The 15,498-nt window shown below is 37.8% G+C and overlaps 1 protein-coding gene across 1 annotated transcript in view; it reads left to right on the top strand.

Moving 5' to 3' along the window:
• Nucleotides 1-15,498, top strand: part of Plxdc2 (plexin domain containing 2) — a 433,048-nt gene that overhangs the window by 223,828 nt on the left and 193,722 nt on the right. The window contains exon 3 of the mRNA XM_048812745.1: nt 3,759-3,905. Coding sequence (XP_048668702.1) covers nt 3,759-3,905 — 147 coding nt within the window. The remainder of the gene's footprint in view (nt 1-3,758; nt 3,906-15,498) is intronic.

Genomic DNA, 15,498 nt, shown 5'->3' with positions numbered 1-15,498 from the left:
CCCAGTCGCAGGGGCAGCGGGCCGGCGATCTCTAGCCGCCCAGTCCTGCGGTCGGTCGCTGGCAGGCAGTCGGTCTCCAGCCGCCCACTCACGCGGGCAGCGGGTGGACTGTCGCAGGCGGGAGTGCAGTCTCCAGCCACCCAGTCGCGAGGGCCTTGCCTCTAGTCATCTGGTTTCTCCTGCTAGTCCTGGTTTCCCCTGCTAGACCAGATTTCCCCTGAGTGATGCCTCTCGGCAGTTCAAACTGTACTCTGGGCCTGCCGTTTGTTGGGTGTGGAGGGTGGCTGTTGGGAACCCCGGCACTCTATTGTTTTGATTTTTTCTGCTTGCCCCTCCCCCAGTGCTGGCAAGACAGGTTTCGTTTTCGCTGCTGATGGGAGGGTGAGTTGAAGGTCAGGTGTCTCTAGTTTTCCCCGAGTCTTTATGCAGGCTCGCTCTGATAATCCCTCCCCCGGAAAGCCTAGGAGAGATTTTATGCCAATTCCCCGCTGTATGGGAGATGAGCTGAGTAACACACACCTGTTTTATTGTTGCAATCTGTCAGAGAGTGGCGGTGGTTACTTCAGCTCTCCAAGATGGTGGCCGCTGGTTTCCTTGGTGGAGTTTCCGTTGTGGGGGATAGAACTGTACCGCTTCCTTCCCCGTCTGAAATCCCAAACTCAGCCCGGTGCTCAGTGGGTGCTCAGCCGGCAGGATTCCACAGAATCCGCAGCAACGTTTCTCCCTGCTTGCTGGTCGCTTCTTGGCGGCGCCCCGCCGTCTGTAGCCGCGGGCGGGCCGCACAGATCAGTCAGCCCGGTTCTCCGGTCGCACAGTTGGCTCGTGTTTGAGACTCAATTACCGGACCTCGGTGCTGGAAATCCTTCCTCTAGGTTTCGGTGCACCCCCATTTGGCTGTAATTTCCTAACAAGATAGTTTTTTGTCTTTCTAACTCATTATTCACCTGCGCAGTGGTGCGATACACGGGGTGTGATGCACTCTATTCGCAGCCATCTTGGAGTCCCCTCGTATTCAGTTTTTCAATATGTTCAAAGATGGGATATTGGTTTGGGCAGCTCTGATTTAAGTAAAACATGGAAGTGTATTTTCACATAGCTATGTCAGTGAAATTTATTGTAATTGGATAAAGTTTTATGTGCATATTTGCAGATAATTCATTATTTTAATACAATGGCATTCTTTATGATAATTTCAAGACTATTGACTCATTGCAAAGATTCAGGGATTAAGAAAAATGGCTATGTTTTTAATAATGTTGATTTTAAAATTTATACTGAATTCCATTCTGCAAGCTGGAAATTTTATGAGTTAGTAATTATATGAGAATTTGGCGGCATCATAAAATATATTTTTTAATTTGCCTAAATATTATATCCTTGACCTTAGTGCTGCTGAACTCTTTATAATAATAACAGCAATAGTGATAAAAATTTTAATTTTTTTATTGCAACTCAATGTTGAAAGCCATTCTTCCATACCACTCATTTAAAATTAAATGAAACATCTTTTGTTATTCACCCCTGATGATTTCTGGCAAGTTTTATACAAGCTTCCATTTCTGCTGTGTGATTACCTAGAAATACTAGAATTAAATGAGAGATGTTTGCCATGCAGACTTATAAATCTGTCCAAGTTGCCTTAATCAACCTTGCTGAAGTTTGGTTTCAAGTAAGAGAAAGCTGGTTTTTAACAAGGATTCCTTTCGTTGACAATCACATAACTTCAGGTGATTTAAAAGTAAAAGAGATTGAACAGGTTCAGCAGTAGGTCACACTTAAATACACTTCATCAGAGAGCTGGCTTTTTCTTGGCCATGTTTATTATTCTATGTATTTGTATGTGTTTGCTATATCTTCCGGTAGGGCCTCCACGTGGCAGCAAAACAGGTAGCAGTTCCAAGTCTCACATATACATTTCTCAATAGTCAGGATAATGGAAGTTATTTCCTCTCTTGAGTGTCTTGCCCATAGGTCCCTCTTAGCACATGTGCACTATGTGCCCCGCAATCTCTGTGGCTGGAAGAGTGACATGTGAAAAGTGGTGTGTTGCCGCAGTCCGGCTGCAGCAAAATAACCGGGGGGTGACGAACAACTTGTGTAGATTGATACAGCAGGAGTGGAAGCCCTTTATTGTAGGACAGGAGCGGTATTTATACATTCCACACAGCTTATCTAATTAACATAAACTTGATACAGCAGTCAACCAATAAGGAATCTCCACACTTAATGGCTCGCTGGCGTTACTTCACAAACCACTCCCTCTGGCAAAATGCCAGGCGCCATCCTGACTTGTTTACAGACTCTAACAGTGTGTGCTCTTATCAAGGAAGATGCCCACCTTCCTTGTTATTCACCCCTGGGGTTCCAGTGGTGAAGCACAGGACAGCTAGGAGGGCTGAATATGGAGGCACAGACTGCCATGCTCTTTGTTTCACAGAATCCAAAGGATTAGAGTCAGTGCCATGATGTTCTAAAAGGCAGGGATTGAAAGCCCACAAGGATTTGGAAGCTCCCGTGGGCTTCCTGGCATCCTATTCTGCTGTCTTCTCATATTTTTTCTTCCTTCTCTGCTAACTTTCTTTTCCTTCCATGTGGGCATACACAACCTTTGAATGGGATTCCCAAAGTCTGGTTGGAGGTTTACCTATAATGTTTATCAAGGAAGAAAAAAGTTCCCTCTCTGTTAACATCTAATCACTGTTCTCCACCTTTGCATTGGGGTCCTATGATTTATTTTAGTCATGAGGCAAAAATCCCTTTAGAATACTATGTAGAATATTCTTTTCCTTTCTGTAGTCAGTGGTATCATTTATATATGTATATATATATATATATATATATATATATATATATATATAGTGCATGTATATATATATAATGATGTACATATATATAAGATGACTTCTGATAAAGTATATAGGATTTTTGTTTAGATCAAATTTCAAAAGTACTTGTAATTTATTTAATTAATACTTAATAAATGCATTGGGCAGAATTGATATCCCAATCTTTATTATTCAAATCATAGTCCTTCAATTCAATCAACATTTTTCTTACATTTACCAGAATGTCTTAAGGTATATTCTATGTAAGGACTTCTCAAATTGATAAGCACAATTTTATTTTTATGGTTTAAAAAATGCAATCATAATTAGCCAAGAATTGTATGATTTGTTCTGGATGTTCCTCATCAAAATTACTTTTTTAAACATTTCAATCTCTTCATTGAGTGGGAAACACAAAGAATAAAAGCTTTGTGAAAGACACCATGGTAATGCCAATAATGAGAATCCAAATAAGAGGAGAAATTAATAACCTAGATTAAAGGGGAATACATATTCTCTAAATTTTTAGGGCTATTAACTGAACAGAGGCCTTGCTCTAAACTTATTTTTAAATAAAAGAAATTTCAATTTGTTGTCATTCAATAGTAATTATAGCTCAGACTTCTATTAAATATTTCAAAAAAGACATCTTTTGTTTGGGCAGCAATCAGATTCAATATTATTGTGGTAGAAAAGATAGCCGTACACAGAAAATTTATTTGTCTGTAAATTTTATTACTTAACAGTGCCCCTTAAAGAGGATTGCTAATTTTGTGTATATTATTTTCATCATCTTAATTCACTTTCTTTATCGTTAAATAGTATTTTGCTCTTTTGAAGACTACTAAAACTACTAATGTCAATAGAATTTTTTACAGAGAATTTTAGGAACAATATTTCAGTTCTTGATATAAATTCTTCTTTGTTCTGCAGGAGGACACAGATCACAATTACTATATATCTCGGATATATGGCCCATCTGACTCTGCCAGCCGGGATTTGTGGGTGAACATAGACCAAATGGAGAAAGACAAAGTGAAGATTCATGGAATACTCTCCAATACTCATCGGCAAGCTGCAGTAAGTGCTTTGGCATTAGGGTTTCTTTTGTTCCGCTACAAAGTTTGTTGGATTAATTGGCATATGAATTGGTATATGGCCTGGTCTGTGTGATCATTTTCCATGTGTTTTCAGTTCTGTAACTGCAATATACATCAATAACTGCATAAAAATATTAAAGACAATAAGAGGATTGTTTTGAATTGCCACCATTAGTTGAACCAACCTTTAATCGGGGATTCAAAGTTAAGGTTCACCTTCTATTATTTTTAATTTTATAATTCATGAGTCAATGGAACTGTTTTTAAAAATTACTTGACTTTGGGAGCTGGGGTGGTGGCTCAGTGGTAGAGCTCTCACCTAGCTTGTGCAAGGCCCTGGCCTCGATCCTCAGCACCACATAAAAATTATTAAATAAAATAAAGGTTAAAAATATGACTTGACTTTGGTTGGCTTCCTTTTTATGTGGGTTTACTGTTCTTGGTTTTGGAAAAGATTTCACCAAAATCATTAGTGATTTAAATAACATATGTAGACCAAATAATAGGTTTAAGTGAAAAAAGTCCAGTATAAAGGCAAAGACTAAAATCTAGGAGGCATCAATATGATCATTGTAAGCCTGGCCTTGTTTCCTTCAATAAATGATTTAGCTGTTGTGAGTAACTTCTTTGGCATCTGTTAAGCAGAGATAAAAGGAAATATTCATACCAGCCAAGATATCTACTGACCTTACACAGTAATAGATATCCTGTGTGCCAGCCTCTTTCAATCTCTGCAGTAATCCTATGATTTGAATATTACTAACATTTAGTTACTGCGGATCTGAGAACTAAGTCTTGGAAATGTCAGAGAACCTACTCAAATGTCCAACTGGTAAGTGGTGAAGTTGGGATGTTCATGCAGATGGTCAAGACCTTGCTCAAAATGTGTGTGTAAAATTGGTCACATTTTGATCATGGAATGCACCTTGGTCATCATTTTTTGTTAGATGCCTAATTTAGCATTTTCAAGTTTCCTTTGTTTTACTGGCACATCGTCTTCAGTTTAGTATGGCTTCAAGTGAAAACAAAGAGAATTTAGCCTCCTGGATGCTATTATCATTATTGATATAAAAGTAGAGTTCATGGAGCCAGTGGTTGAATTCATTTAGAAAGGCATTGATTTCATAAATGTTCAATATAACGAGATTTGGCAATGGACTTCATTGTTTATATGCAGATATTCCTCTGCTAAGAGATCAGCTTGAAAGAGTTAAATGGAAATTAATTATAGTTCTCCCTGATGAGTCATAGAACTTTCAATGTAGACCACATTTTTTTTTTTTTTTTTTTTTGCCCAGGCAATCCCAGGCAAGATGATAGATTCAGAAATGAATCACTGTATGATTTAGAGAAGATCTTTAAAAGAAGAATTTAAAAAAATGAGAAAGATAAGATTAAGACAATGCCAACCCAGAATTTGTTGTAATTGGCTGCCTTCCCATTATAAGACAGTGCCTACTAGTATAAAACACACCTCCTGGAGTTTGAATGTTTAGTTGTCCACGTGGGGATTCTATGATGCAGTCCAGTCTGGGTGTCAGTCACTGTGGGTGATACCTAAAGGCAGAGGAAAGTTCATCAGGTAAAATGTGAGCTGATCTCTTTTTACACATTGATAAGGCCATCAGTGTGTTCTCTGCTTTCCCAAAACTGAGGTAGATTGTGTGTCCTGTCTGTTCTTAAAAGATTTATTTTTTTTCCTTTCTCTCTGGGATAGGTTTTACTTGGTTGTCTTGTGACCTCAGCTTTCTGGTTGTCTCAGGAAGAGTTATGATGATTTAGAGGATCCATTCTTTCTTTTTGTTCCTATGGGACTGACATGGTTGCTTTCAAATCCCGAAGCAGGCCTAAACAGAAATAGAAGGATGTTCTTCTTGTAATGTTTCTGGTATTCCATGCATTAATTTTTAATATAATTGTTAGAAACCTTTCTTTGAGTTACCCTATCATTGTTGTTCCTTGATTTCTTGCTTTTTCGTGTGTATGTTTTTAAAATTTGCTGTAATTAGTTACCAATGACAGTAGAATGCATACAAATGGAATATAAATTCTCATTCTTCTGGTTGTACATGATACAGAATCACACCAGTTGTGTAATTATATGGACATAAGATAATAATGTCTGATTCATTCTACTATCCTTCCTACCCTCAGATTATCTCCCCTCCCTTCACTCCCCTCTGCCAAATCTAGAGTGCCTCTATTCTTCCCTAACTCCCACCCTTGTGGTGAATTAGCATCCACATATCAGAGAAAACATTTGGCCTTTGGTTCTTTGGGATTGGCTTATTTAGCCTAACGTAATATTCTCCAGCTCTATTCATTTACCATCAAATGCCATAATTTTATTCTTCTTTAGGGCTGACTAATTGTGTGTATGTACAACATTTTTTTTTTTATCCATTCATCTGTTGAAGGGCACCTAGGTTGATTCCATAGTTTAGCTATTGTGAATTAAGCTGCCATAAATGTTGATGTGGCTGGGTTTTCATGTGTATTGAAGCTAAATTTTTAGAGTTAGAAATCAGTTCTATACCCACTTTGTTATACCAATAGAAGTACCACAAACACATACATACACATGCACACAAAGCACACTGACAAGCCCACCCAAGCACAAAAACCTACCCAGACACACACGGGCACACACTTTGATTTATAGCAGTAGGATTGATATAATTACTTAGTTTCCTTTCTTTCTTTTTTTTTTTCAGAAAATCTTGGAAACCTACATTTAAATAAATTATGTATCTTAAAACTTTAATAAATTTACTTACTAGAATTTTAAAATTTTTTCCTAAACACATTCTCTCTTCAGTAAATACAATTTGTCTGAGCTTCCAGAGTTGTACACAGAAATTCATGTTTCAATACTTCCAGGGTTGGACACCCCACTGTTCTAGCCCTCCCTGGCTCTCTGATCCTTTTCCATTGTTCCTTCCTCCAAATGAATCAGGTTGTTAGAGATGATGACAGAATTGTAATATTAGAGTAGTCACATGACCAGAGGGCTTAGTAAGGCCCTCACACATGCTCTCCCTTAGACACATCACACACACACACAGAGACACATAGACACACACACACACACACACACACACACACACGGCATGTGCACAAAACCATAACTACTCTTCCCTTTGATGTTACTGAATGCCTTAAGCACAGGGGAAAAAAATGTTAAATGGGCAACATGGGTCCACTTTACTGATTAGGTTTGCTCATTTCTTAATAGACATAATTCTTGATGCAAAGCTCTCTCCTAATTTGGCTGGAAACAGGATTTAAATTTAAGCCCTCAGGAAAAGAAGGGGGGGTTTCTCAAATCTTATCACCAATTGATGTAATTTATATGCTCAAGGGCATGCATTCTGTCAACAGATTAGACTGCAAGAAAGGAAAGCAAGATTTGGTTAGAGAAAGACCCAGGGGTAGCTAGCCAATCCAGCTCTGTGTGAGCAAGAGGTGGCAGGAGAAAGCAGGAAAATTGACCTCCCCCAAGAGGTGACTCTCCAGCTCCCCACTGCCTCCCTAGGAATGGGTGAGAAGAGGGTGTAGGAGAATGTCTCCTTGGGAGCAGGATATTTTAGAGAAAAACTCCCCCTCTATCTTTGTTTTCTATTAACTGTGGTCCAAACAGTGTTTTGGAACCTTAGATTAATATTGCAGAAAGAGAAAGGTGGAAATAAAGTCAGAGTCTCCCCATCTGCATTACTATCTTTCCAGAGCAGAGCAAATCATAGAAATCATTGTATTCACATGTCTGCCATGCCCTTTTTATAAAGTGAATTATAATCCTTAGTACTTAGGTTACACACATACATCCCAGAATTTGATTTTATGTTTCTTCAAATCTGTCCATTGTTCTTTTTGTTTAAATAGCATTTCTTAAATCACTATTGCAGAAAAGGCAGATGTTAAAATCTAGTTTGGCAATTGACAAATTGAAGCAAAGATCATGACTACATAAAGAAAGGGAAGTGAAAAATTTCTAAGAGTCCTTCCCATATGGCAAGCAATAAGGCAGGCATTTTATATGAAAATTCTTATAATTATTTGAGTACTTTGTTCTTCATTCAAAGACAAGACAGTTATCAGGTTGCAGATCTAGAAGTTTCTGAGTATAAACCTAAAAAACAGCCTGGGCTTGTTTCTTTTCCTCTCTCTGGATCTTTTCTAGTCCATAGTTTGGTGATTTTTCCTCTGTACTTCTATATCCATATTATTTAACTTATCGATGATCACAAAGTTGGACATATTAGAATTATTATGTCTTCTGAAACTGCAGGTGACATTCTGATTCACAGCTCCCAGAGAACTATCCCTGTCCTGATAGAAGGAGTCTGGGGTTAGAAGTGATAAGACTTTGGCTCCAACACTTATTATCTTGGATTCTGGCCTCTCTGCAACTCAATTTTGTAACTTGTTAGTAAGGGGTAAAAATGCCTGTCTTGACTCCCCCTACCCCAGTGCTATTCCGAGAATAAAAATGAAATATGTTATGAAAGCACACTGAAAAACCTGGGAAGAATATGATATTGTAGAGCAATGTGATTTGAAAATCCTAATTCTTTACAATAAAAGTGATCAACCATGTCAAAGAAAAGCCAGAGCCTGTCAGCAGTTAAAGCAGTCCAGACTAATTTTGTTCAGTGCTAATTTTATTCACAGGGGGAAGAGGTATAGCTATAGAACTGTGCTCAATTCTGAACATAGCATGGGCAAGTAGGGATTTATAGCCAAGGAGCAGAGAGTGGACAGAAAATTACCAAAAAGGAACATCCAGGAGTAAAGGGAACACCAGCTAAACTGACCTGTGGAATTCTTGCTGAAGCCAGGCTAGGGTGATCAAACGTCACTTGAGATATAGTGGAGGACAAGGAACCTGATAAATTATTGAGGGTGAGGATGGGAGCGGTTCTTGCAAACTGACACAGCTGAGTTTTCGTTAGTGGTATTTTTTTGCTAAAACTGGATTTTATGTGAAAATACACAGATGGGGCTAGCAGAACTTTCAGAAACCTGACTAGAGTTTGGCCAACCAAAGAATGCTTGTCAGAAGATAATCAGATATGAAGGAGGGGAATTCTTGCTAAAATGACTTAGGGCTTTTGCTAAAATCGAGTGATGCCAAAATTGACACCAAAGAAGTCTGAAGGTTGAGGCCTGGTGGAGAAGGCAGCTAGAGGAATCTGACATAGTCAAGGGAGTCATTCAGAGAGATAGATAGAAATGGATGAATGGATGGGATATAAGTGTACAGTCATTCGTCAGATAGATGGATGGGCATAGTTGTTATAGATGATATAGATTAATATCTATATGCACTATTTGTGGCCAAGCAATTGCTGGTGTGTTCTTTTCCAGACATAAACATCCTCTGGCTTATTTTTTTTTCTATTATTATTCTTTCTCCATGTCAGTGGGTAGATTGATTCTTTAAATAAAGAACACCTGCAAAATGGAATCTTTGAAGCACTCCTCTTTGCCAATCTCACTCTCTTTATCATAATGCAGGGGAAGTGTTTGATGAAACTGGTATCAATTTTGACGTGGTGATTGTTTCAAATTTTTAATTGGATGTGGTGGTTGTTTCAATTTTTTAAATTGTCCTTGATGGAGTTCTCTGACTCTTGAATGTACACATAAATCTTCATTACAAAAGTTAAGTTTTCTGGAGTTGTTTTCTTTCACACCTTCAGGAAAATATTGCTTCAATTAGCATTCCCACTGGTCTTACATTTGCATAATGCTTATGTTCAGGGAGCTAAACTTGACTGCATCTGGTGACTTTAGTTGATTATTTTCTCATATTGCAGCATTTCAATTTTTTTTTCTGTGCCTCAAAAAAATCTGTTGATATGGCTTATTTTTCTAAACAATTAACTTGAAAGAAAAATTGATTTGTTATCTCTATTAAGCTATTGTCTAGACCACACATTTTTCTCTGAGTTCTGCTTACAGCATCTAACATTGGTTGCTTTTATTTATTTTTATTTTTAATTGGTTGAATAATCTTGCTGTTGCTTCATTTCAAGTAAGACACCCACCTTTCATCAACCTGGCCTCATTTCCATTTGTTTGCAGGATTTTTCTCTAGTTGAATAACAGACTGGGATCACTTGTATATGCATGTGTCTCTATAGCTTAATCTTGGTTTAATTAGATTATTAAAGAAAGAAAGAAATTATGTTCCTCAGTTTTCCATCACTGTAACAAGATACCTAAGACAAAATCCTTATAAAGAGGAATGGTTTGTTTTGCCTCATGATTTCAAAGCACTGAACATTATTGGTGGACTCAGTTGGTTTGGGGGTTGTGGTGAAGCAGGACATCATGGTAGGAGCTGCAGGGGAGGAAGCTGTTCATCTGCTGAGAGCTAGGGGAAAAAAAAAAAAAAAAAAAAAACAAGAAAAAGGAAGGACCTGGAGTCCCATTGTAAAGGAGTCAGGTGAGCACTGGGGAGTGCTTGTCTCAGGCTCCCAAAGAATGAAGTATGCAGATGAGGGAGGGTAAGAATTCAGTAGCAGATTTATTAGAAGCAAGCAAGGAGAGTTCTCATAGCGTGGGAGAGGTTCCAAGGAGGGTATCATGGGTGGCTCTCTGGGGGTTTTTATACTATTTTGATGGGGAACTAATCTTTCATTGAAGAATCCCCCTAGATTGTTCTCTTTCTCTGACTCAATTGAAAGAATACAATTTAAATTTCTTGTTGTTAACTTGAGTTTTTTCTTTACTTGTTTCTTAAAACAAAATAATTGTTTGGGTTCAAAACAATGAGTTGAAGTTCTAATGTTACAGTAGTCAAAGAAACCTGGGGTAACAACAGAATGTATGGGCATCCAAGTTTGAGTGGAGCCTTCCATTCAGACAGCCAAAAATAACAAGCTTTAGCTAAAGGTTGTAATCCGGGGTAGTGGTCTTGTCCCACCCATTATCCCCTTTGAGATCATGCCTCCAATGACTTTATTCCTCCCTACCAGTAAGGCCCAACCTCTTAACAATTTCCATAACCTCTCATAGGGCCCATCTGGCCCTTTGTCACTTTTTCACTTGAGGAGACATTCCACATCCAATCTATAGCAGAAATGTACTTGTTATGATATAATGCAATATTTTTTTTCAATACTATTTATATTTTTATTCTGATCAAGTTATAAATACTCAGACAATTCTCATAGTTATAAAATGTCAATGGATTTTTTTCCTAATATTTAATAAGCTCAGTCTATTCTTCAACCTCCTAGGAAACAGCTGTGCATTTCAAAAATGATAACCAGTTAAGTTGTTTAAAAGTAACAAGGGATCAAAAGCAAGATACCATAAGATCCAAATTTAAGTTAATTATAACTTGTAAGACCTGGAGAAAGGCAGCAAATTTTCTCTTTTTTTATTTACTAAATTATTACAGTATTTATATCTGTCCTGCCTACAACATAACAATAGATTTAAATGAGATGTTATGGCACTGCTTTGTAATTAAATATTTACAAATCTTATCACTGATTCATTTTAGTATTATTGCTAGACTTAGGTCATTTACCAATATTGAGATGCATTTGCTGTGTCCAGACTATTATTTGATCACCTATTATGGAAAAGGCTCTGTCTTTTTTTCTCTTCCACAAAACTAACATGATTATACTAAGTGGATTTTATTTCTCTGTGTGCCAGAGAAATGGGCTTTATACCTTAAGATGAAGGTTAGAATCTCCAACTCAGAAAATCAATGCCATAGATGGACTGTGTTTTGGAAAGAAGTAGCCATTTAGTACAAATACCCACTTAACATTAATACATAAGTAGATATATGTTACTATTCATGTAAGTTACCCTTGTAACTTTTCCTGAAGTCAGGAATCAAATTTTAGACCTGGGGGGGAATCTTTAGGGAGCCTTGAAGATTGATGCCTATGAAATCCACAGTGATTAATTTGTATGCATCTAGCAAATATCAACTTCCCAAAATAAGAATTTACTTTATTAAGAAAGAAAAAAAATCATACTTATTTCATCATACTTCATGGCAGTTTAATCTCATTTCTCCATTTGAGGAGGATGGACACCTTTTTTTATATAAAAATGGAGAGTCGTACAAAGTGATCTAATATATTCTCTGTTATCCATGAGCGCTCTGGAGAAAATGTCAATAGATAAATGTCACTCACCTTTTCTCAGTCGAAGGGTGGCTAGCTGAATTCTTGATACACAGAGACCTAGAACCAGACTGCTTGGATTTGAGTCCCAACTTTGCCAACTACTAGCTGTGTGACCTTGAGAGTGTCATTTACTCTTTCCTCATCACTTTCCTCATCTGTTAAATGGAAAATATAACAGCATTTGCCTCCTAAGGTGATCATTAGGGGTCAATGATTTAACATTTGTACAACACTTGAAACAGCACATGGTACCATGTTAAAGATGTTCATAATAATTATTATCATGCAAATATTTAATTTTAAAACAGTCATTTGCCACTGACTGGAAATTAGAGAGTGTGTTCCCTGAAGGAAGGATTACTATCAACTGAGGACAGGAAGGATTTTTTTCAAGCTGTAAATGATAAACTCACAGGAATATTTTGCTGCCCTGCCCTGTTCAAGGATCACTGGCCAAGGAAGTAACAAAACTGCCACATCCCCCATGTGTACTCAGGCTGAAAAAAAGGTTTTGCAAGTCATTGCTTTAAAGGTGCTTGGCTAGCAGGTACCTCTACACTTCAGTTCCTTTGATGGAAAATTCCGGGCCATGTAAGTGCCACCAAGTAAATAAAGTGAGATGATGTTATCCAGAAACTAATCTATTCAGCTTTTTAACCCATGTCACACTTGCCAGAGTTTTCTTACAGCAATGGGTTTAGAGCTTCAAAGTCCATTTATATTACACAGAGCCTTAGCATCCAGAGGGTCAGAGGGAGAGTAAGCAGCCCTGAGGGTGTGTTAGAAATGTAGGATTTCAACCCCCTCAATCTGAATCTGAATTAGAACCAGAGCCCTAAGTGATTCATTTGCACATTCAGATTTGAGAAGCCTGGGGAAGTCCACTTCCTGGCTACTAGAGCAGTGGGAAAAATCCAGAAGTAACTTTACAAAATTCTGATGCACTTTTTCTTGAACAGTGATTCTCTGAACTTTGCCTGATAGCAAATATTCTAATTTGAATGATTTGCGAGTATAGGAAAGAACTCTCACCAAGTCTCACCTTGCTGAGAACCATGCAATGTGAGATATGGTAAGGGTTCACTTCATCTCAAGTCCAGAGGAGCCAGCATCAGGTAACATTAAAATGTTTACATTTTGTTGTCCAGTGTATGAATATTCCTTTGAAGAGGGTCATTCTGTAGGTGGGGCTGATTAAATGTTCAGTTCTGCTCTGAAAAAAAGTGCTGAGCAGGTTAGAATCTCCAACTCAGAAAATCAATGCCATTGATGGATTGTGTTTTGGAAAGAAGTAGCCAGTTCCCTGTCTGTATATTTGCATATTGATTAGCTCTTTTCCATGAACATTTTGATCTTTTAATTAGGTTTCCAGTGTTTTCAGTCACTGGATTAAGGACCCATGTCTTGTTGACTCTTCCCAGAGTGTGAGAATTGGTTAGAATTCCATTTTTTTTTTCTTTTCAAAACCTACATGGTAAAAGCATTACTAATTATCCTGCCCACTGCACTATTTTATTATCGACTCCCGCGAGGCTCATTTATGACCTGGAAGCAGGTTCTTACTTCACACAAAATAATAGCAAAAGAAGTTTGCATTGCTCTAGTCTGCACTTACCTGCCTCCCCATGTTTTATCCTTTCTAATGTTTGCTTGTTGTAGAAACCTGCCAATTTACATTTTTTTCCATCCATGGGTCTATTCAGTCATGCATCACTGAACAAAGGGAATTATTCTGTGAAATGTGTCCTCAGATAATTTTGTCATTGTGCCAACATTGTAGTGTATTTACAAGAAAGTTAAATGGCTTAATCTTAGGGGACCACTGTTGTGTTGATGGTCTGTGGTTGATGAAATATAAGGCTGCACATGATTGCACTTATATTTATACCATTCCACTACCTTGAAATTTATATTACTTTTAAGTGAAATTATTTCAGTTATTTTTCTTGATAGAAAAACACAATTACCAATGAGAATTTTTGAAAAGAAAATAAATAGCTTTTGAAGTTTAGAAAATAAACCCCTGGCTCTGTCCTTGAAAGAAATGGAAGCCTCTGAGACCCCAATATCTGAAAAAATAGAGTAATGGAGGATGGGCAATCATTGGTGATTAAAGGGAGCACACTTTACCACCAGGCTCAGGTGGCTCCGCCTGTGCTGTGCTCTGTCCTTTCCTGGGACTCTGTTTTTGTTGTTGTTTTTATTTTGTTTTGGTTTTGCTTTCTGGGTGGTGGATATTGGGGATTGCACCCAGGGGTGCTTAACCACTGAGCCACATCCCCAGCCATTTCAATATTTTTCTTTAGAGACAGGGTCTCTCTAAGTTGCTTAGGACCTCACTACATTGCTGAGACTGGCTTTGAATTCACCATCCTCCCACCTCAGCCTCCAGAGCTGCTGAGATTATAAGAGTGGGCCATCATGCCCAGCTGACCCTATATTTTTGATTTGAGAAAATGGCTCTTTGCTTTTCTCAGATTTCCTGTTTTTGTGGTGTTGGCCTTGTGCATTTGTGTGCTTTCTAATTGTTTCATGATTACTTTGTTTTAAGAAAAATTAGGACAAAGCAGGGTAAGAAACAGTTGATGAGGCAATTGGGTAGATTTCCTGTCCCCAGGACTTTCATGCTCTTGCTTTCCTTCTTCTCTTCAGCAAACTTGTGTGACTGTCTGCCGTGCCATCAGCTGACCCATAGGGAGGCACAAAGGGCCAACAATTAAATTGTTATGTTTACCAGGACCACAAACATGAAGGCCTGAAAATATTAATGGTTCTAGTAGAAAACACAGTTATAAAAGGCCTGATTGGGAGGGAGGGGAGATGAATCACCTAGTATAATAGAAGGGAGATACAAATATGTAGTTGTCAAGACTCGGTCTTGGAGTCAAATATATTTGGACTGAAATCTTGGTTTTGTTACCTATTATATAGCTCTTTTTTTGTTTGTTTGTTTATTTTGTTTTTGGTAAAGCTTTGCTTTGAAATGATTTCAAGATTATAAAAAGCTTGCAGAAGATTCCAAGAGATTCCCTTAGCTCCATAAATGTTAATACTCTATATATCCACAGTATAATGATTAATTCCAAGACATTAACACTGGTACCACACTCTTAACTATTCTGCAGGCTTTATTCTAATTTTGCTTGTTATTCCCAAATTATCCTTTAAAAAAAAAATTCAGGCTCCAATTTAGGAACTACTTTGCATTTATTCATCATATCTCTTCTCCTCTAATCTATGACAGTCCTTCAGTCTCTCTTTGTCTTTCATGAACTTAAAGCTTTTGAAGAGTATTGGCCAATTATTGTGTATAATGTCCCAGATTTGGGGTCTCTGTTGTTTCTTCATGATTAAATGCTTTTAGGAAGAAGGAAATGGGAATGGTCTTTTGTTCTTCTTTAATGCATTGTATCA

This window comes from Marmota marmota, unplaced genomic scaffold, assembly GCF_001458135.2.
Source record: "Marmota marmota marmota unplaced genomic scaffold, marMar, whole genome shotgun sequence".
NCBI classification, from domain to species: Eukaryota; Metazoa; Chordata; class Mammalia; order Rodentia; family Sciuridae; genus Marmota; species Marmota marmota.
This window is presented reverse-complemented; position numbering and strand designations above follow the sequence as displayed.